Source organism: Xiphophorus hellerii, chromosome 12, assembly GCF_003331165.1.
Source record: "Xiphophorus hellerii strain 12219 chromosome 12, Xiphophorus_hellerii-4.1, whole genome shotgun sequence".
NCBI lineage: Eukaryota > Metazoa > Chordata > Actinopteri > Cyprinodontiformes > Poeciliidae > Xiphophorus > Xiphophorus hellerii.
Genome location: NC_045683.1, coordinates 24,161,405 through 24,184,666, shown reverse-complemented (window position 1 = coordinate 24,184,666; position 23,262 = coordinate 24,161,405). Strand labels below are relative to the sequence as shown.

Here is a 23,262-nt window from a genome sequence, read left to right as displayed (position 1 = left end):
CTGTATTTAGCCACATAAATGTGTTTCTGCTGATGAAAAGCCTCCCATAACATGCTGCTGCCAACAATATGTTTGACTATTGGGGTGGTGTATTCAGAGTGTGTAGCATTGGTTTTTCATACATAGCATATTGCATGTCTTCCACATATTTGTTGTGTCCTCCAATTGGCTTGTGATGAACTGCAAACATGACTTCTGTGTCAACTGAGGCTTTTCTCTTCCAACTCCTCCATGGAGGATGGGTCTGAAGTCTATGGCATGGTTTACTTCACTGGATTTTATTTAGGGGAATCAGATTGAAGGGGGTAGACTACATTCATATGTCACGCTTTTCAGATTTTGTGAAAAAAAAAAATTAATATTGTATCTTTCAATATACTACAACTTTGAGTTGGACTAGGACAAAAGTCCCAGTAAAATTCTGGCTTTAGCATAACAACATGTGTAAAGTCTTAAGAGGTAAAAATAACTCCATGAAATTACACTATATGTGATTTTCGACATTAATTTTTCTTCTAAAAGAAAATAACCAAACATAATGCAATGTTTTGTTGATCAAATGAAGGAACTTATTAATTTTATGCACTTTCAGTATCAATCCAGACAATTTATTTTTGTTTTTTTCTGCAGGTTGGTAAAAAAATACATCAAGCTTTCCCACTTATGCAACAAACAGACAGAGAAAGTCTTTGGTGTCATGAAAGCAAAAAGGTTTATTCATGTTTGAAATTACACAACTACCACAAGGAAGACTTTTCTGTCCAGGGTGTAGTCTGGTTAGAAAGTAACACTAAACATCTTTAATACATTAGAATCACTGCCACAAATCATTTGTCATGACTTTTTTTTTTTCAGTTTCAGAATCACATACAATAGAAAAAAAAAGAGAGAAAAAAAGTCTTGAACCCTGTTGAACAGAGCTGGAAATGTACAGTTCTGAATACTGAAACCTCTATGCATTACAGTTTTTATAGTGATTTTTTTTTTTTTTTTTCTGAATGATTTAGTAACAAGATGAGCAACATTCAAAATGTTTTTTTTTCTTCTTCTTCAGTATTTACAACAGTTTTACTGTTTGGTGTTTACCACCCCCGCCCTCGATAAAAGCCATTAAACCAACAATTTCTTCGCCCTGTCCCTGCCTGTTCCCCCCCTCCCCCCATTGTGTTAATATTATTTTTATTTTTTGTTTCATTTTAAGTTGCCGTACAGCAACGCAATTTTATTAAAAGATTAAAATATACATTAGATTACATAGGGAATGAGGAGTTTACACTGTTGTGAGATGTAATCAAAAATAAGTAGATTAAACTATTAAATAAGGACCAGAAAAGTAGAAAAGAAAAGAAAGAATTCATGATGGTGATATTGTTTAGAGGTAGTAAGTGAGCACTCTAAGCTACGGAAATGTTGTAAATGACTGGTTTTTATGAATGAGGTAAGAAAGTGGCGTATTGATTGGTTGGATGTTTTAATTACTCTTAAGCTATATTATGTACAACTTTTCCAGCGTAATGGGGCGGGCTCCTGTAGGCCGTGTCAGAATGATCTACTGTAGGGGAGATTTGTTGATTCCATAAGCAGTACAAAAGAAATGTTTACATATGTACACAACAAAACGTCAAATTATAAAATATGGAACCGTGTCACGTTTTTAGTCAAGCAATCAATTACGCTTCTTTACGTTCCACGCTTTGAATAGTCATTTTCTCGCACTCATGCACACAGCTGTGAGACAAAAATAAATCTTGAGAAGTAACCGCAAAGCTGCCACCGAGCTGTCAGCGTCGAGCATTGTCGAGTCGCCGGACAAGGCTGCGAGCACATTAGAGTCAAAGAAACAGCTGTATTAATTGAGGGAAACGAAAGAGCGCTCAATTATCAAAATGGAGAGCGGCTATCAAATCAAGAATCGAACGAACGGGCGTTTAAAATGTCATAAAATGTCATCCGGTTATTTTTGTAGCAGAGCTGGAGATAATCGTCCTGAAAGTTTGGAAAATTATGTTTGTTTTGGGGGCTTGTGGGGAGAGACTGTACTGTATTTGTATTTGTACGTATTTGTAGTGGTGCATGTTTACCACTACAACAAAAGCATGGTGATTACAGTCGATGCATGAAAGAAAAAGTCTGAGCGATCAGGAAACACTTAGTGTCCATAATGGAGGATGCCATGTGCACGTGTGCGCCGCAGTCACCGGAAATTTTAAGGAAAACTCTTTTGCTTTTTTTTTTTTTGCTTTTTAAGTCCTTGTCTGTTTTACAGGAAATGAAGAAGTCCATGCTGCGCTGCAGGGGAAGATGCATTAATCAGTTTGAGGTGTCCGAGTGCACACTTCCAGGCCCTTCTGTAGGAGAGATCACAGAAGATGGAGTCCTTGCATCTTGCCATCCTCCATTAGCCTAGGACACAAATGGAAAAACATTGAGATTTCAGCTAGACCTGCTGCAACAATAAAGCAGGTCGGCTTCAGAGATGGGAGAGAGCTACATAAATATTATTCTCACTAATGCGTCCGGTCATACTGAAACCTTTTCATGGACACAATCCTGAATATACAACATAAGGATTAGGTGAAAATACACATTTCGGTTTTCAAATGATTTCATTAATTAATCGGAACAAGCTTCTTAAACCAACATGAACTAACGTTTTCATAAGTATGACTAAGCACATTTTCTTGTGCTTTCTTTGATTTCAGTAGACACAGCCGGGGCTGATTACTGCCCTGCAGGTAAAAATCAAGAAATGAGTTAAATAGAACCATTCTGACAACATGAAAGTTATACATTGTGCCTCAATCTAAAGAAATTAAATGATCAATGAGAAATAAACTTAGACATTTTCAATTTGAAAAGAATTATAAAACCGTTTCTAAGGTTTTGCGACTCAGTGGGACTCAGTGGGGGAAAAAAAACCATGGAGCAGTGTTTTCTCTCTTGTCTCAGTTAAGGTCTCTGTTCAGGATTCAACAATAAAAATTAATTCTCCTCTCTACTAATTGAGAAGGAGACTGTTTGGGCATCAGTTTGTAATCTTAACCCCAAGACTCAGGTTATGTAGCAGGATAATAATATAAAGACCATCAACAAGTCCACCTCTGAAAGGCTTAAGAAAACAGAAAAAGAGTTTTGTGAGTGGCCAAGTCAAAGTTCAAACCTAATCTGACCGAGATGCTGTGATGCAAACGGTTAATGCATTAAAACTCTCCAATGTGGATGAACTAGAACAACTGCATAAAGAAGAGTGGGCCAAAACCCTTCCAGAAATGTGAAAGCTTTATTTCCTTGATAAATGGCAACATTTTTGTAAAAACTCATTTTATATTTACTTCTATATCTGATATTAAAATAAGCCAAAATAAGCAAGAAGTCTTTCTTTCAAGAAGACATATTAAAGGTGGCAAACACATTTGCGGAATTGCATCTCCAGACATGTTGATGCCATGTGAGTAGTCCAGTCATTGCAATACAGCGGCATCAGCAAAGAGACACCCTGGAAACAAATTTGTCTCTTGTCCGAACCAATGGGAGCAGTCCCTGAAATCAGTGTCTAAGCAGATTTCAGCAGCGGCCGACAGCTTGTCGCTACATATTCTCCTGTCAGTCAAGAAGAGGGAGGGCTCGGCCGGGTGAGGTGGGGAGAGCTGAGCAAAAGTGACAAGGCAGGGCCTCTCCAAGAGAGCCGGCCCTAGCCAGCCTGACTATGCTTTGCTCCAGGCGTGACCTAGCCTTTACTGGATCTCTCTACGTCACCATCAACAAAGCTAAAGGTTAGTCTCTGCAAATGCATGTGGAAGAAGCGGATTGTTGCTGATAAAAAAAGAGGGAGAAAAAAGGAGCTTTGCTACAAGAGCTTTCACCTTTTTCTCTTTTTTAAAATATTAATATTATTTTCATATATTAACTGGCGTTTTCTCGGCGCATCAGCCTACTCTGGTGAACCAGGAGGTCCACACGGCACATGGAAGTGAGAAACCTTGGGAGAACGTGAAAAACACTTGATCTTGTTCAGAGCTGACATGCCGACATAGCTTACAGCGATGCAGCAACAGTAAAGCCAAAACAACACTAAAACCCTGAACTCTGAGAAAAACCCACAAAAAACAACTGCCACTATTTGTTTACATAAAACATGCTCATTCTGTTTCACAGAAATCCTCCTGTAATTTTCAGTAAGAAGTAAATGTGTTATTTTATTTTGGTGCCTCAACTCTGAGTGATATTGGGGTGTGTGTGTGTGTGGGTGTGCGTGTGTGCGTGCGTGCGTGCGTGCGTGCATTTTACCCAGCAGGCATACAGTAACAATGTAAAGGGAGCGGCTGTGATATACTGCAGAGAGAAAGCTGTCGGATACCATTTCTCTCTCTCTCTGTCTCTCTCTCTTTTGCTCCCTCACTATTCTTCCTCCCTCATCAAGAAAATTAATCTTTACTCTAATGGCTTCAGATTATGCGTTGCTTTACAAAAAGGCGCCATATCAAACCTCATCAGGAAAGATGGAATTCATGTCTGAAAAAGGCTTTGGGCCATCACGTGTTCACTTTTTATAATGAGGAGAAGTCCATGGAAAATTCTCTCAAGCATTTCAAAACAGCTGAAATGCAGAGGAATATGCAGCGGGATACTTATTTTTTTTTTTCATCTAATTCATCTTTTGAGACAAAGTGATGGTGGATACAATAATTTCAGGTGATGAAGTGACAACGCACGTTGTCTAACGTTACACAGATCATTTTTTGAAAGGGGAAACAAATGAAATTTTTGCAGTTCTAGTTTTATCGAATAGTTGTAAAATATCATATTAAAGATATGGCTCAATATTTTTAAAGTGAGATTTTGTTAAAACCCTGTAAGCATGTAGTATTTCCCCTCTCTTGACGTCTTGATTTAATATTAACCCACATCAGTTAGTTTTGGAGACTGAAGCTAACTGTTACCATCCATGATAAACAAAGACCTAAGAGGACTTCTATCAACTATGAAAAACTTCAAAACTAAAAAGAAAAACAAATCAAAGCAATTTATACAATCACCATTTACTTTATTGCTTATGCAACAAACGAGGTGCCGCCAAATTTATTCTTGTGTGAAATATAATAAGACATGAGGTGTTTTAAGTAGAACAGTGAAAACGTGTAAAATAACATTTACTTGACTTTACATTATTTCAGCACCTTTACACAGGAAGATCACTGGTGATGCAGCTATTTCAACTTTAATTTCCTGTGTAAAAAATGCAAGGTTTCTGTGTAAATAACCACCCAATGCAAGACGCTTGATATTGTTATCCAACTTTTTCACAGAGTATTTGATGATAAAAGCAGTACTACAGAAGGTGATTCAGTTTAATCATTAGCCATTGGAGTTTAAACTTACATTTAGGCCATGAGGGCTATACATGGTGTTTCCTGCTAGAGCATCATTGTATCCTGCCGTCTGACTGATAACATGGCGCAGGGTATCCACCTAAAGGGACAGAGAAGGTGCAGAAACTGGTCAGATGAATGTCTTTCTGCAGTTTGGACATAACTGCAAGCATGCTAGGTGAAGCAAGAGGTGCTAATCAAAAGTTTTTTTCCCAAGACAGCCAGAGGTCTAACTAGCTAACACAGCTAACAGATTATCTTAAGAAATAAAGCATACCAATGTAACAAGCATGCTCAGCTATAATGTTCTGGGCTATTGATTTGGGTTGATAAACAAGAAAAAAAAAAATACCGTAATCAAAGCATTAAAGAAAGCAAAAAAAGCACATACGTAATGGCTGCTTCAAAGGAATTAATACTTTATAGGTTGATAATAGACTCACAAGATGGAAGACATTGACAATAAATGATAACACAATGAGACAGGAGGACAGCAACACGGCACAGGAAATAAAGGGGAAACATTGTACCAAAGAAACCCAATACCAAACCCAAGAGCCCAAGTCAAAGCCAAATGCATTCACAAAACGTTCGTAACCAGGAAACTGTTTCCTGGCATGGTAGCAGTGGGGTGGGATTATATTTTGATTGCCAAAATATTCCATCCAAAGCGAAATAGTCAGTAAACACTTCATACAGTCGGAGAGCATTGGAGGCCTCACTGGGTAATTTGAGCTGCCCCTCGCAGAGCGGCATGGCTTTTCCCTTATTTTCTATTTTTGGTTTTAAAGTGCTTCAGACTGCACTGTGGATGGCTCAGTACACAGGCAAGACAAGGACAGCTCTCTGTGGCGGCATCTCAGAAACTGTCCCTGGTTGTTGATCCTACCTGTGACTGTACATTGGCTCCGACTTGTGCCCCTTGGTAAGAATCCCCATTCAGACTCTGCATGCTCAAGAACATGTCCCCAGTGTTTGGGAGGCTAAAAGAACCCGAGGAACCTGGAAAGGGAAGATGTAAGTGGCTGAAAACATGAGAGGTCCACAACGGGAGAAGCACAAGACACACACCCCGCCCACGCACAAGCGACACAGACGCGTGTCTGTGTAAACAAAACCCAACTCAGGCAGACGAGTACACAGAAGAAAGTCTCCACAGAGCAAGCAACTACGGGGGCAAAGGAAGGGAAAGCAAAGGAGCCAAACGGAGGAGGTACGGAATGCAGCGGGACCAAATGTCTCATGACGAATGTGGTGAACACAAATGGGATGAGGATCACACGACACACAGGGGGACCGGCTCTACATGTGGTTGGGTCGCCTAAGCTCCCAATTGTTCCACATCAGCTACTTCCAGGCTAAAATCTCACAGGGAGGCATCGTATGGTACATGACAAAGACAATAAGAAGCTTATGAAAAGAGCAGTACCAGTAAACATGTTGCTTAAAAGAGTGTTTTTGCTCTCTGCAGAATCCAGCTGAAACTCTTCATCTTTCATCTGGAATCCTGGGTGCAAGAAAAAGGGACCACTTCATAAGCTCGCCACATCCCCACGCAGGTCAGCCAAGTCCAATTTCAATCAAACGTTATTTATCAACATGGACGAAAGCATCCAGGCTCAATTTTGATATTTCTTATAAATATACAATGCTGTGAAAAAGTATTTCTCCCTTTCAGATTTAGCATATGTAAGGGAGAATCTGTATTTCTAGAAAAAAAAAGATAACTAGAAATACAAAATATTGTTTCAGATGATGATTTCATTTAATAAGGAGAAAAAGCTAACCAAGCCAATGGTCATATGTAAAAAAAAAAAAAAAAAAGTAAAACATTTTAAAACCCTAAAATGTATAATAGTTGTGCCAGCCATGTTTACATCGCTGTGGATTTCTGGTCTGCTTAAGGTTATGCCACGCCGTCTTACTCTGATTTACGTCTGGTCCTTAAGAAGGCAACTTCAAATCTAATCTTGTTTACTTTTGTGTCTTTCATACATTCTTCACTTTAAGTTGACAAACGGGTGGAATTATGTCTTAGTTTTACACCAGATGTAACAGGAAATACACCTTCTAAAACAATTACACTTTTTTTTATAATTTTACATCAATCAAGATGTTCATAGAAAGAAACAGCAAAGAATAAAAAAACACATTGGGCCTTTGTGTTCTTTTGGTCAGCAGTGCTTTTTGCATTGGAACTTTTCTACTGAAGCCTTTTTTTTGTCCAATCTCGGTTCCGAGTTCCTTCACTGTTCCATGTTTCCTCCATCTATAGCTACTAACTCCCCCTCTGCTTTGCTGGATTTCCAAATCCTGATCAGTAGTTTTATTTCTTTAGAGCGGAACATTCATGTCACAGTCTTTTCTTTTTTTTTATGTTAAATGAAATCACCATTTGAAAACTTCTTTTGCATTCACTAGCAAAAACGATTTTGATGATCACAAACATTTAAGTGCAACATAAAAGCAAAAACAGAAGAAATACTTTTTCCTGCACTGTAAACTCCACATAGTTTCTTATTACCCTTGATTAGATGCCCCCAGCAATTATATTTCATTTTGTATGTATTTTTTTTTTGGGTGGGGGGGAAATCTCAAACTATTCAGTGGAACTGCATACCATTACCTTACAAATGACAAGAAGTTGACAAAGTCAAGGGAAAACAAATCCCATGGCATCATTCTGAATACACTCACTTTTTTTTTTCTTTCTTTCCCCCCAAAAACATGTGTTCTCGGTTCACAAGTCAGGAACGCTCTCTTTATGCATGAGTTTGCTTGGCATCAACTGTCTTATAGACAGGAGACACTGTGATCCCCAAGCTGGGAGCAGAGCCTGTCACTCTTGCCAGTGTGAATGGTGCATGAGTGAGTGTGGTAGAAAGGCAGCAGGTTTAGGACCGAGGCTGAGGGCAGATCTTTTATTTGATTTCATTTTTTTTGTTCTTTTTTAGACGTACGAATGCCTACCGGAGTTGGGAGTGGTGGGGGAGTTGGCCTGGCTGTTCTGCACCGCAGCGGCTGCAGCGTGTGCCGCGTTCACGGCCGTCTTGGCGGCGTACAGGTTGGCCTCTTCCTGAAACTTGCCGATGTTCTTCTTGTACCGGATCCTTTTGTTGCCGAACCAGTTGGATACCTGTGTGCGGGAGACAGCAGAGGGAGGAGGAGCAAGAGGAGTCAGACGTCAAGCAGCCACAGCAGCGTGCATTCAGCAGTGTGATTGTTTCAAGATGTCATGTTTGGGTCCATCAAGTACCCAATTCCCAGCCTCTGCGGTGATGTCCGCCGGGTACACAAGCTAATTAAGCCGTAATCAGGAGCCACTTGTGTCTTCTCATGGATAGGAGCATGACACACACCCACATCTGTCTCCTGACAAAATGAAAACACAGGAGGCTCCTATTGCACTAACATTAAAGTCGGTGTGACAGAGTTTCTCTAACGGGACTGTTTCCAGGGGCTGCTGAAAAGTTAGGAACGTTCAGATTTTTGTTCACTGAAGAATGCTTCCTGATCCCGTTTCAGTGACTAGTTGATTGACACCTTATGCAAATAAAATAAACAATTCTTCACAGAGTAAATGTAATAAAGCAAGTTGGCAAATAAAGCTGTGAGATATTTAGCTTGTGTACGGCAACATGTCAGATTTTGCATAAGCACCAAAAAAGGAGGAGAGGGGGAAAAAGTTAGAAAAATTACAAACTGATCAACTTGTCTGAAAATATTATTGAAGCTTTAATGAAGACTCTTGTTCCAAACTAATTATATTTTATATGTAATGTGGCATGACATTAAAACAGCAGAACATTTTTGTGTGTTTGTATTCATGCGTGACTGGTGACTTGGAGGATTGCCTCGTAATAAAATGCGTAAACATGTGCAGGAGAGTAAAGACGTGCAGCTATGAATAGCCGTTACATACAATGATCAATAAAAAAAAATAAAAAATAAAAAGTGGCAGTAAGATTTTGTTAGAACATTCAAAGTTTTGTACAAACGTACACATTGGCTGTGGCTCGTCATGGTAACCGATATGAAGGTTTAAAAACAGTTTCAAACCAACTACGATCTTCAGCCATGTTGCTGCTACAGTCTAAGCGTTTTCAAAGAAAGTTCCAGAGTGACTTAAGTTTTCTCCAACTTTAAGAAAAATAGGGTGACATAGTGCTGCCCCTCCCTCATCTGTTGCTGCAAACTTCCAAGATTTCCTTGTTTATACACATTTCTTACTCTATAAAGACTAAGAAGGCAATAAGGTGGATGTTTATTTAAATAAGGAACAGTTTATCTAAACAACACTTTACAAATAAAATTATGCATTGGCTATTCCAAATGTTATATTATTTCAATGGCAAAAATAATATTTTCTTTTCTCCATAAAATAAAACGATTTAGGTTGATTTAACACATTGTTGATTAGAATTTTTGAAGAAATTGTAGAAAAAAATTGTAAGTCAATATTTATCATACAGTGAGGATTTCTGACCCACCAGCTGAGATTTTTTTTGGTAGTCTTACAGAAAGCAAATGCTGTAACATATTTTGTTGCCAAACTTGCCTGCTTCATTTACTCATTTTGATTTATTTCTTTAGGAGAACGAGTCGGGGTTAAATAACTTCCTACCAGCTGAACCACAATAATCCGTGCGCTACATTTTTTATGAGCGGCTCCTATATTTTCCACTAGTGAAATCCAGGTGGTGAAGTTCTTCATTTATTTCAGCACGTTTTAATGCAGAACCAAAATTTCACAAGGAAGAAAAAACAAAAACAAAACAAAAAAACCTTTGGCCGCATTAATGTCAGGATTTGGTTAGGTCCACATCTAGTTCAGGCTTAAAAGTGTTAATTTTATTGGAATGATGACATCCACAATCATACACTGAAAAGTTGCATCAGGAGTGAACCTTATGTGCAAATGCTGGCTCTGCAATAACAGCGGAATAATAATGAGATGATGCTTGTTTTTAATGGCCCTATAAATTAGAGTGTCTTGTCGCTGTGCTGCAGCCCCCCCTCTCAGGCCCTTGCAGCCCACGGCTGGACCAGCCAAAGAGCAGCTGCCCCTAATGACGCTTTATTTAATTTCCACCCATGTGCTTAAATTTTAATATCCCTAGCAGTCCGCCAATGCCGTGGTGTAAAAACTGACTGGATTTGCAGGACATCAGATCATTTCTATCCTGCACGTCTCTGCGCTCTAAATCTTTAATATCTAGGCAATTAAAATTAATGACCATTCAGGCGAGGCCCACAGTTGGCAGGGCTTCCTTGACATCAATTGTTTGATGGGTTTACCTAGAGGTTAAACTAACAAGCAAGGTTTAATTGGAAGCAATGAAAGCCCTGGCCATCATCCTTTTTACTTAACCTGCTTACAGTAGATTGTAGGGCCAAACACCGAGCAATATTCTCGCTCATTTAGATAGCTTACATTGTGGCCACAAACCAACAAAAAGTCATACAATTTTCTTCTAATGCTCATCAGTCTGCTTAATTTAACTAAATGCTCATGCAGTGCATTAAACTAATCAACATGTATGAAAATGAAAATCTATATTTATATGTATATATTTATAAAATCCTTTTATGAGTAATCCAGCCACTATTTTAGAACACGCTATTACAGCAATATAGGAAAGAGTCACCAAATTCACTTCAATGCCAATTTTGTTTAAATTTTCTTTTTTTCCTCCGCATTTCTCTGTCTATTGCTCCGGCTTCCAGGTATCGTCAAGTTTAGCTAAACAATGAGCAAATGCGCTGCAGTGGAGCAAAACCCAATCTGCAGAACTAATTCCCTTTAGTCTCATGAGAGGCAGTGCATTCACTTCACTTCTGTGTTTGGAAAAAAAAACCCAAAAAGAGTAAGACTATGAGACTGCAGTGCCTAACATGAGCTTCCTAAAAGACACATAACATATACAAGTCAATGCACATATGTTGCAAAGACATAATAATATTGTATAATTATGACAATTTTACAGACTGGGAAGCTGTTGTAAATAATTAAAAACTATTGTTGCCTAATTAACTTGGTGCCTGAATTCTCTGGGTAATCTAAAGCAATAAAATAACCCTCTTTTGTAAATTTTGTAATAATTTTTTTTTTAAAAATCAGACAAAAAGCTGTCAGAGCTTGGCCCTCTCCAAAATTAATTGTCACACAAGATTAGAAAAGACATGCCTCTTTAAACATTAATAAGTGATGTTTGAACTGGAAAAAAGGTTTAGGAATCGAATCTCGAGATCCAGTCACAAACTGGTATCAACTGTGGCCTCTAAAGTCTTGGATGAAATAGTCTAACGCTATGATTTTGGTTGCAACACACAAGTAAGTATGTAAGTACAGAGCCAACGAGGAGGTGTCGAGCTCTGACTGAACTTCAGCGATTCTGAAGACTGAGGCATTTTAAGAGTCCATGAAGACAGACATATTTTAACTTGGCATTTGAAACCAAGGATCTCTCTCAGGGATGACTTCTGCACATTACAGGCATTTTAAATGATCACTGCTAAACTGATGCCGGGTGTTTCATCAGCGATGATGCATCGAGCAAAGCCGCAGAGTGATATTGGCATACCATACACAACGGATGGTGTTTACTTAATGAACTATGTGCGCAATCAACAAAGCAGGACAAAAAAGAGCTACAGGGAGTTTGAAAAATGACTCAGCCAGGGCTTCAACGTGACCACAGTGAGTTTGTGACTCTGAAAAGGTTCAGTCACTGTGAGGGATTATCTATATACGCCCAGCGTTACAGCGAGGTTTTAGGGTTTTGACTCAATACCAGTCAGAATGTAGGATGGTATTGTGATACGGCTCCGTGTCCGGGGCGTATCTCTGTCAGGGCATCACTGGCAGCTCATATTTTGTTAGTTGAACCTCTCTGTATTTTCTATTTCTTATTTGCATGTCGTTGCATGCAGTATAAACACTTTAGGAAAATTAGGTCGTTCACTGCGGCTGGTTGATGAAATTGCCGCTAAAGTTTGCCTCTAATAATGCTAGCATTATTGGTGGTAAATTAAAGGGACATTTAACAGATTTGTTCATCAGCCTGGATTGCCTTTGATTTTCTCTAGTTCAAACTAAATCAAATGGTAAGACCTTACCTTAATATTTCTGTCAGTAGGATAAATGAAGGTTCTTCAAAACCTTTGCTTCACTATTAGTACCATCTCAGAATTAAGATGGCATAAAACCAAGTAATGTATACACTTGTCAATGCTAAACTGGATTATTTTACCCTAATCAAAGATAGTTCAAAATATTGTTTGTAATATGTGAAAAACCTTTATTATAATTTTTGTTTAGATTTATTTATTTCAAACAGACAAAAAGTTAAAAAAAAAGAAAAGAAAAACAAAACAAAAACAAATAATAGTCATGCCAATTGACATGCAATTGTACACAAATTATTGAAAAAGAAGCAGGTAGAAGGTAAAATATCTCATGATTTCCTGCTCCTCTGATACAATCATCCTAGTAAAACCTTTAAAGTTTCCCCACATTAACTGAAACTTAAAACTCACATTCTCACAATTGACTGTACACCTATTTACACATTACTAACATAAAAATAACAATTTTGCCCTTTCAGACACCCACTTTATACAACATAGCTTCCAATCAGTTCATTCTTATACAGTTTATTGAAAACACAGTAAAACTGTTTTCAGGAAAGTGTTGCTAAAGTCTAGGTGTATTATTATTCCCCAACCAAAATGATTCAATAGGATTGTCTGGTATGCATTCATCAAGAAGAACCCATTTAAATAGAATCTGAGTTCAGGTACTTTAAAAAGAAAAAAAAATATTAGAATCTTCCACTCAAGTGCAAAGAAACAGAGCCCTGTGTCGAGAAACACGGAGAAAAACACAAACCAAAAATAAATTGGAGCACTAATTAAAATTAAAAAAAGGAAAAGCATAAAAATAATAAATCATGATAATAAATGACTATAGAGGAATGTGACACATCGTTACACACAGTGATTACGTGGGTGTGATGCAATTATAGATCTGTGAGACTTGCAGGTACATTGTAGGCAAATACTGAATATTGTCATTCACTTTTCAAAATGTAAAGTCAAACTTCACATTCTTTTTTTTTTTTCTCTAACATTAGCATTGCTCCATGTGTGAGAGGGGGGGGAGGGGAAAGGTTCTGTGCAGTGGAGAAAACTGGAAGCCTACGACATTCAAAAAGAAAGAAAGAAACCAAAAAAGAAAAACAAAAGGAGGTTGAAAGAACATGAAAACATTTGATCAGGAGAGGTTATGACATACCTGTGATACTGTGATGGTGCTTCCCACCCCCTGAAGGCAAAAAAGAATGGGCTTTTACAGTATCTGACTCTTCACGACTACACTCAATATACCCCCTCCCCACACACACAAAACACTGCAGATAATTGTATAGATTCATGTTTCCATGTTATTGTGTCTCACGAGGACAGCCACAGAACAACAGAGGATAAAAATCTTTATAGTACAATCACAGCAGAACAAAAAAAAAAAAGAAAGAAAAAATAAAAGGAGAGCACAGGATAATAATACTTTGGATGTGTAGGGGTTTGAGGGGTGTTAGATGTGAGGGATATTGCCTTCAGGTGTACCCAATGAGGAGGCTATGATATATAGAAAGAGGGAAAGCCTCATCTTTAAGTGTAAAGTATAACAGTGAATTAGCAGACTCCAGCCAGGCCACTTGAAGGGAAAACATTCGGATAAATACCCAATTTCACCCAGAGTTTTGAAGCACCAGCCTTTAACTGCTTTTCTTAAAGTAATGGATGATGCCATTTTTATCTCCCCAGCTTATGACCTGAACGACTGACCGGGCAACAGAAAGACGGGGGGAGAGAGAGAGAGAGAGAAAGAGAGAGAGAGAAAGGAAGCATGGTGGATGGGAATGAGAAGGAAAAATGTCAGGGGAGCCACAGTAAGGAAGGACAGCATACTGCTATGATTGAGGCTAAGATGATATAGGCCTCCCTTCCCCGTGGCCCTGCTCTGACTGACTGGGACTGGCCTTGACTGAAGCATCATTAGGCAGTCACAATGTCAAGGTTAGCAGAGGACATTGTGTCTCGCTGGTGTGACCCACTGTAACGATCCCTCTAGGCTCCCCCACCTCGTTTTGCCCAGCAGCCCACTGTTAAGAGGAGCGCTACCCACCTGGGAAACGGTGATGCTGCACTTCTTGGCCAATTCCTCCTTAGCCTCCTCGCTCGGGTACGGGTTGCTGAGGTGCGAGTAGAAATATTCGTTCAAAATTTCCGTCGCCTGCTTGCTGAAGTTTCTCCTTTTTCGCCTGAGTGGAGAGAAAAGGAAAAAAAAAAAAAAAAACACAGAGAAAAGGGGCCTGTTAGCGAGACCAGCGTGAACCCGTCCGTTTGTTTTTGAACTGCACAATCAGTCTCACACATAAATGGTGAAAATAATGAGGAATTGTTTTTAAGGGCCTCCGGGAGAGGAATATCGTGTCCTGCGCATAAAAAAACCCCTAGTGAACTCGGACTTCAATAAGCTGACACACACACAAAACGTGCGCTGTTTCAAAACACATACAATGTTTAATTTGGTCTGTTGGTCTCCAATCCCCAGTCCAAGCGTGTAATGTGGAGAGTTTAGTGCAGCGGATGGGTGGGCTTTGTGATGGAGCGCCAAAGCCCAGTCGTAGTGCATCTCGGTGCATTATAGAAATCACGGCATGCACAGTTGAGCATTACTCCTGAAGTGCCACAGCCCTGGGTTCTGCGGCAGAAACAAGGAAAACTCTTAACTAGATCTGGGTCCCCTTCCTTCCCAAGGGCACTACTTATCATGTTGTTGAGCATTTGCTTATTTTGCCTTGTTTACCGCGCTCCACACAGGCGGCGGCGGGCAGCAAATGTGCTTCCACTCGGCTTGTTTGGCCAGAACTTGTGCTGCTCTCGGCGTAGCTCCACACTGCACGGTTACTGTTAGTGATTAGAGTAATCCACAACACCTGCCGATGACCTCCCCTCCATCCATTACGCATGACTCGGCCCGCATTTCACTTGGTCTTAACTGCTTTCAGGTGTGGGGCCGCGATTGTCTTCAAAATGGATAATGCATGGAACATGGATGTAATTAAATTCATGCATCTCTGCGGTGCTCATACTGTGTGCTGTGCTAGAAAGGAGCGAGTAACTTCAGACCTGCACAAAAAGTCTGCGAGAACTCCCCCCCGCCCGCTGGGTTTTGCTTATGTGGGTCACACAGAAGCATAAAGGAAGTTTTTGAGTACCTAATGCACACGTACACACACCCTTGTACACACTCCTTTTCAGATCCCAGGATTTTATAACGGAAAAAAAATAAAATTAAAAAAAAAAAAGTACCAAGATAAATAATTTTTGAAATCGATCCATATTTAATGTGACACGTGACCTGTGTAACTATACTGAAGAACAAACAAATCTGTTAGGGGGGAACATAAGGAAGTAAAAAAGATGCAACAATCTGGTTGCCTAAGTGTGTAGACCTTTAAAATCTTGTTTTGTTTAAAGTAAATACATTTTGATTCGATTTATGCGTTCCGTCTTAATGCGTAGGAGTCTATCGGCATCTAGCGTTACGTCTCAACAATGTTCGCTTCCAAACGTTCTCCATATCTATCATGCTGTGAGGATGTCTCTTGTGCAGAGCCCTCTTCAGGCGACCTCAGAGATTTTCTGTCAGATTTTGTTCTGGACTCTGCATAGACCAAAAAACTTATTTTTTTCTTCTCCTTCTTTTCTTTTTGATTTGCAGTGCTTGAACTTATTGCAATGCGGAAAAATGAAATCCCTCTTCTTCAGGTTTCCTGCAGACACTTGAGAGTACTGGATCAAAAACTGACTGATATTTAGAAATATATCATGACTTAATACAACGTAAGAAAAAAGTCTAGTTCAAGTTACCTTGAAGCACGATGGCTGCCATAACCATGCTTCACTGTGTTTCCTTGATGATGTGGTGTTTTCTTTTTGTGTCAAACATACAACTGAGATTAAAGGCTCTAATTTGACTTTAATTTGACCATAATGCATTATTATTTTAGGGTTTTGGGAAATTTTGGCAAGTCTTAGTTTAGCTAGTTTGGAGAATACAAAAGACTGTTGTCCGATGTAGGATAAAACATCTAAAAAAATATATATATTCTTCCAGGTACTTCTTTGTTACTCTTGGCCTCTCTGACAAGTTTCTTTCAATCAGTTATGGAGAAACATCCATTTTCAGTGATTTCACTTTTTATATTTTCTGATGCCATTGTTGTGGACTTTTTGTATTCTTCTCCTGACTGATACCTTTGTGCTACAAGATTATTTAGTTGTAGCCCTGTGGTAAACTGAGGTTACTGTAATGACATATGTTGAGGTTAATAGAAATCTTACATAGTTCAAGACAAGACCCAAATATATTAAAAGTGAACGTTTATTTACTAATGCATAACATTGGTGATAACTATGGATTTCATATTCTTGTCTCTGGAAGAAATACAGCAGTATTTTCCTTTACTTTAATATTTAAATAATTTAAAGGGTAAAGGGAGCTATTAAGTAATTTGCTTACTTAGCAATTAAAACTGTATTATTTGTAAATCAACTAAGAGCATTATTTTATGTAAATATTGCAATTTAAAGAAGTATTAGTGTGATGTAAGATTCACTGTGTATTTTATTTGGCTTTGCCATTTGATTGGTCACTGAGACAGTCCGTCCGGTGCGCGACTCGTGATTGGTTGAGAGAAGAGGAGGAGGAAGGAGAAAGGACAATCGTGATGGTAGAGAACGGGGTGAGACGAGCGGACAAGAAGTGAAGAAAACACACCCAATGGAGAGAAAAACTGGACAACAGTACGGAAGAGGACGAAATTCGGGAGACGTTAGAAGAGCTTGGTCGCTGCGAGAGGGACGGAACCAGAGGAGGTGGACACAAGTAGTCCTGACGAGTTTTGAGCTAAGCTACGTGAGCTTAGCTACGTGAGCTAAGCTACGTGAGCTTAGCTACGTGAGCTAAGCTAAGTGAGCTAAGCTACGTGAGCTAAGCTAAGTGAGCTTAGCTACCTGGGCTTAGCTACGTAAGCTAAGTGAGCTTAGCTACGTGAGCTTAGCTACGTGAGCTAGCTGCTCCAGCACAACGTGTTCAGCTGCGTTCAACGGAAGTCGAGAGGACGAGTGAATTGCAACGTTCTCAATGTTTTGCAAGTGAATTTCGACTCATTGTTTTTCTAACAGGCCTGCAACGTTTTCACACTTTCCTGGAGGTCGTGAGTAACAAACTGACTGGGTTATATTTTGTTTAGAACTGTATATTGATATAATTCGACATTTCTTATTCTGTCCTGGTGCTGTGAAAAACAAAAAGGGTGGCCGTTAATATTTTATTTATCCTGCCTTATGTAAAGAGGTTTATGTTTGTTTAGATCCTATTGAAGGGTCTTTCAACTACAAAGCTACGGTGGTGACTAAATAATAGGTTTTCTGTCATTTCAGTTTAACAAAGTTAGGCTGAATCATTTTGCCTAAAATTTCGACATTCCTCTGGATCGTATTTGTCATAAGGTAGGTCATTGGTGCCGCACACCGATTGGGGTACCGGACTGATATCGAACCCAAGCACCCTCCATTTTAGTTTTCTCGAATAGAATGGAAAAAGGTGCTACATAGTCTTTTGTAATCTCTTTGCAAACAACGTCATTGTTGTCAACGTCAGTAAAATCTACAGCTGAACTGTATTAAAAGCCAATTCTCTTATATTGATTGCAGATATGCTACGATCAATAATTGCTGAAACTGAATCAAAAGGAGCTTCATCCAGTGATATTTTAAGCACACTTATGCAATCAGGTTTTTACTTGAAATTGGTGTATTTTTCCGTTGATTAATAAACAATAGAAATCACGGTACACGAGGAAAAACATTCTAAAACGATTTCTCATGGTCTATATTTTTTTCTCTGGGTCACAAAAACATGGTATTTCAACAGCCGCATGGAGTCTTTTTATATCCACAGTGCACACTCGTACGCTAAACACATGCAATCCACAGACCTGGCATCAAGGAATCTGGAGCGCAGGATCATGACAGCCTCGCAGGTGCTTTGCTTCAGCTGCATCTGGATGGAGCTGAACTTGCGGTGGATTATTCCCACCATGCGCTCGATCTCTTTGGGCGAGATGGGCCGCGTGCGAGACTGTTCCCTCAGCAGGTTCATCACATGGGTGGTGAACTCGTTGCATGCCTGAAAGGGAACAGAACAGCATAGCCGACCAGAGTGAGTCATCTGCACTCACAAAAACGTGAGAAGGAAAGAAAGAAAAAACACAGATTGATTTTCCAACAGTTATTTAAATTTTTCATTCATCAAATTAACTTTGGCAGAGTGCTTTAGTGCTCATGTGACTCTGATGACATAGTAGATGAAGTCATCTTTCAATAAGTGCACATTTGCACTTTTTGCTTGCCCATAACACAGAGTGAATTCAAACAGGCTTCTGTTAAACCAGTAGTTCATAGAAGATTAATTAGAATAACTCATTTACGCAGTGCACACTTTAGCTCATTACTCTAAGTAAAATTCGTTAAGTATTTACATTTAGATAATTAAAACAAGGAAACACCCTTAAGAAAGATGCATTTACTCCGGGCAAAGTGTTGCGTGCCCCCGCACCTCCTCTCGCAAAGCACAGAGTAAATTAGTCTAATTTAGCTCAGTGGCTTGCTGAGGCATCACTGCTACACCTTTCCTTTAAACCCATAATGTTTCAGTGCTTAATGGGAGGCTCAGAGTGCTAGGTGAAGGAGCTGATCATACTTTTTTATTGAACAAAGATGAGGAGTACAATCCTTGGGATCTCTATAATCATCTACAACACAGTGCATAATACTGCAATTTATTTTCCAGAGCTGTTCTCTCTCATCACAATGCCAGGAATGTTCTCAGTAATGGAGGGCGTAAGCTGCTCTCAGTGCAGCATATAAGCTCAAAAATATATCTTAACATTCCCATCAGGAAGTCATGTAAAAGTTTTTGCAGTAAAAAAAAAAAAAAAAAAAAAAATCATGGCTGAAAATGTTCTTCAGATGAATGAAATGAAAAAAAGGACTAGGAGCCACAGTAGCTTTCCTGCTATTAAAACGACTCCACGTTTTGTTGGGCTACAACTGCAAAGGTCAGAGTGTTTTATTGAGATTTTATCTTATTCACCAATAACAAGTAAAGCAAAATTGTGGTTTTGAAAATCTTTTACAGTTAATGAGCCAACTGCTTGTAAAAGTCTCTTAATAAGTAAATAGATGACAATTGTCTCATTTTTTATTTTGAGAGCGTCATGAACCCAGCAGACGACATAGAGAAAGTTGTAGAGAAGCTTAAGCATTCTTTTCAGATTTGTAAAAACAATTTAAAAAGATGTTTGTTTTTCCATCCCACTTTGACTAATTCATTTGTATAAATGATCGTGGAAAGCAAAAGCCTAATCCTGACTCAAACTTTAGGGAAAATGACCCTGGAATTTGCAAAGATCCCCTCTTACCTGCTCATATTTCTCGAGCTCTGTGTGGTAGATCTGTCTGATCTGCGTGAGTTTGGCTCTGTAGTCAGAATGTTCGATGGAGTTGTCGGCCGCCCCTCCTGAGGCCGCGGCCGCCGCCGCAGCTGCCGCGGATCCGCCGCCCTTCTCTGGCCCTGCCACTCCCTCCGCCAGCAGCATGTTGTCTAAGCGCATGAGCTGGGGGTCCGGAGGGTCCTCCTCCTGGGCACCTCGGATGCTGAGACCTGCAGCAGCACATAAGGAAAGAACAACCCTTCAGCAAATGACATACAGAGAAAAAGAAAACTGCAGCAAAAAGATGCAAAACGATGACTGAAAAGTCAAGTGCAATTAAATGCATTCTGTCTGCGGTCTCCCATGCTGTGATTCCTCCCTTGCAGGTATGAACTGAGCGTCTCCTGTGTATGTGTTGTGTTCCTGTCGCCCGCATCTATGTCTGTTCTCTTTTATTTACACACTGCGCTGCACACTGGGTGTACAGGAGAGCTGACATGACAGCAACATCCATAAACTGACAAATGCTCAATAGTGAAGTGGCACTTCTACTCTGTGAAAGGATGCTAAACAGGAAGCTATACCTACTGTAAGTGTCTCTGTCTCCCACAAACCCGACTGAAGGGATCCCCTAAATCTCAGTCCGTTTTCCTGTGTTAATTTCACAAGATTATTATATTATTATTTTAACAATGGGAGAAGAGGTAAATGAAAACAAAGCGGATGGAATAAAATCTTCATACAGCAAGATTCGCACTTAATCAGTCATATGCAAAGTGCCTATTTGTGAAATCTGTTCTTGCTCACAGATCCTGCTGTTTGTTTCCATTGGTTGTCTGTCTCGGCAGCCTCTCAGCTCTTTGTAATCACACAGCAGATAGCATACATTCACACCTGGGTGCACTGGCATTGCAGCCACAACGCCAGGGCTTTCCAGAGAGTAGACAAACACAAAAACACTGCGGGTCAAAATTACAGCAAGAAAAACAAAAAAAAAAAAACAAGCACCAGCCAATCCAGTTTGGGTAAGTGGATAAAAAGGTGGCTCAATAGGCGGTAAATACTGAGAGGCCACTCAAACGTTATGATTGCCAGAGTTGTTTCGATTCAATAATCCCTCTCGCAATCCAGAGATTTTCAACAGCTCATTACGGCTTCATTAAGATATGGCCAGCCTCTGGATTCTCAGTAAGAAGATTAGAGGCTCTATTGTGTCAGCCGGTGGGAATGAAATCAGAGAAGCACTAACACCAATCTTTAACCGACTGACCCCTCCATGCCCTGGTGGGTTTTTTATATGGTTGATATGACTCACCGACCAACAGAGGTGGGTAGAGTACCCAAAATTTGAAGTCAAGTAAAAGTAAACAAATGGTCATCCAAATGACCCATAAGGCTCCACAAATAGAAAGTAAAATTAGAACAAAGCCTATGAAGAAACAAGAAATCTTACTTTAACCTAAACTGTAGGTTTAGGTTAAAACATATTTGTTCTTCAATCAGTGAACTTACTTGCAGTGGGTAGAGTACTAAGACATTTTACTAAGCTCCATACTTCATCATGAGTCTAATGACGTAAAAGTAAAAGCATGGTGGAGTAAAACTACTCTTAAAAGTTGTTGTTGTTTTTTTTTTCTAATTGTTGCCTTAGTAGATGTATTTAGTTGCTAACCACCACCGTCTGGGGGCACCTCAAAGAATTTCATAGTTTATGCCCAAACAAGTGCATACTCACATATAATGTGGTGATATATTGAGGCTGGCTGATGCTAAACAAGGTTGCGAGTTCACAGTTTTTTAAGGAATCTGGAATGTGATTTATCTGCTCTACTTCAAACTACTCCGGTTAAACCTGAGCTGGATAGTTTTATACAAAAACTGCGATTATATAAAAAATTGTTCGGAATTATATAGAAATTCCCAAAACATGAGGTACGAATACGCAAGAGAACCCAAAGTTGCACAAAATCCTTTGGATTTTACGCCGAGCATGTGACGTTTTTATCAATATCTTGGCATACATGGTAAAATAGAAAACAGACTGGTCTTACACTGACAACAGGATATTTAAAACACAGTTTGGACTCTGGGTGGGTGGTGCAAGATGCTATCCATGAAAGAACTGCCACTGTGGTGTATTTCCTTCTGTGGAGGAAATGCACCACAGAAAACAACCCCTTTGTGTCCTTAAAAAAACAATCTTGGGATAAAAAAAACTGCAACAGAAAAATCTAGGCAAACATATTGTGGCCTCCTCGCCTCTGTTGGTGTTTTCTTCGGTCACAGTGCCAGCGAAGAAAGAAACAAACAAAAAAAAAACTAATTTGCCTCTATTTATGGATGGGCTGGCTTCAAGTCTTTTAGGTGTAATGGTGTGAGAGGAGTGGATGAATGTGCCTTTTTGTGTTGGAGACATTGAGATGCTGGACAGAGCTCCATCATGCTTGCAGAGCCAAGCCATCCAAGTGGACAATCTGCCGCTGCTCCACTAACCCCCCCGTCCACAGCACACACCACTCCTGACTCCACCGCTTTCTGCTCCAGCTTGTTGTGCAGCATGAAACAAACAAACAAACAAAAAATGGGCAAGCAGCTCAGATGTTGATTGACCAGACGCCTGGCTACATATCTCAACATGCTCTAATAGCTGGTGGTTTATCTGCCATAACAGTTCATATTTCCTAATTTGCTATTTACTCCCACTCTCGGAGCTCAGCGGGCCACAGGGTTCTCCTTTGTGCTGCGGGTGGTGGTAAGTAGGTAGGCACGTTTTTCATGTCAGGTATATTAAATATAACTCTGGGACGCGGCGCGCTATTCCACTCCAAACCCAGTTGTCACTTTCACTCGGCTCACTCTACATCCAGGGGAAAACGCAGCTGAGGGGGGAATTTACACGGCTTTTCAGCTAAATGGGCATAAATCACTGGTTTCATTCAAACTAAATAATCACAGACCATAAAAGAGCTACTTGTCTCTCGTCATATATGACCCCCCCAAAAGTTCCTGCACGCAATATCGTGGCCATTCGCGACAAAACATTGGAAAGTGACGTGTAATCCTGTTAGTTCACAGACATGTGGAGTGGCCGCGACACTTTTATCATATGTGTCCATTTCTATTTGGGGAATCAGCGGGATAAAAATGATTACTCCGCCGCTGCTCCGAGAGGCAGACGGCCCTGCAGGAGTCCGCCAAGGGTGTGTTTGTGCCACAGCAGCTCAGGCTGGTCATTCATAACACATGTTGGGAGGGACGAACGCACCGGGAAAAGAATAAAATAAAATAAAATAATAATAATAAAAAAAAAACGATACAAGAAGCTC

General features: G+C 39.7%; 1 protein-coding gene across 9 annotated transcripts in view; it reads right to left on the bottom strand.

The window, feature by feature from the left end:
* Nucleotides 1-693: 693 nt before the first annotated feature.
* Nucleotides 694-23,262, bottom strand: part of pbx3b (pre-B-cell leukemia homeobox 3b) — a 79,544-nt gene continuing 56,975 nt past the window's right edge. For 2 of the 9 annotated variants that reach the window (XM_032578773.1, XM_032578774.1), the window contains exons 3-11: nt 19,925-20,166; nt 18,440-18,630; nt 14,557-14,692; nt 13,666-13,695; nt 8,340-8,505; nt 6,799-6,876; nt 6,259-6,371; nt 5,380-5,469; nt 694-2,403 (exon numbers count right to left, since the gene is read on the bottom strand). In XM_032578773.1, coding sequence (XP_032434664.1) covers nt 2,311-2,403; nt 5,380-5,469; nt 6,259-6,371; nt 6,799-6,876; nt 8,340-8,505; nt 13,666-13,695; nt 14,557-14,692; nt 18,440-18,630; nt 19,925-20,166 — 1,139 coding nt within the window. In that variant the 3' untranslated portion in view covers nt 694-2,310. The remainder of the gene's footprint in view (nt 2,404-5,379; nt 5,470-6,258; nt 6,372-6,798; nt 6,877-8,339; nt 8,506-13,665; nt 13,696-14,556; nt 14,693-18,439; nt 18,631-19,924; nt 20,167-23,262) is intronic. The other 7 variants (XM_032578775.1, XM_032578776.1, XM_032578777.1 and 4 more) reach the window with 5 other exon arrangements.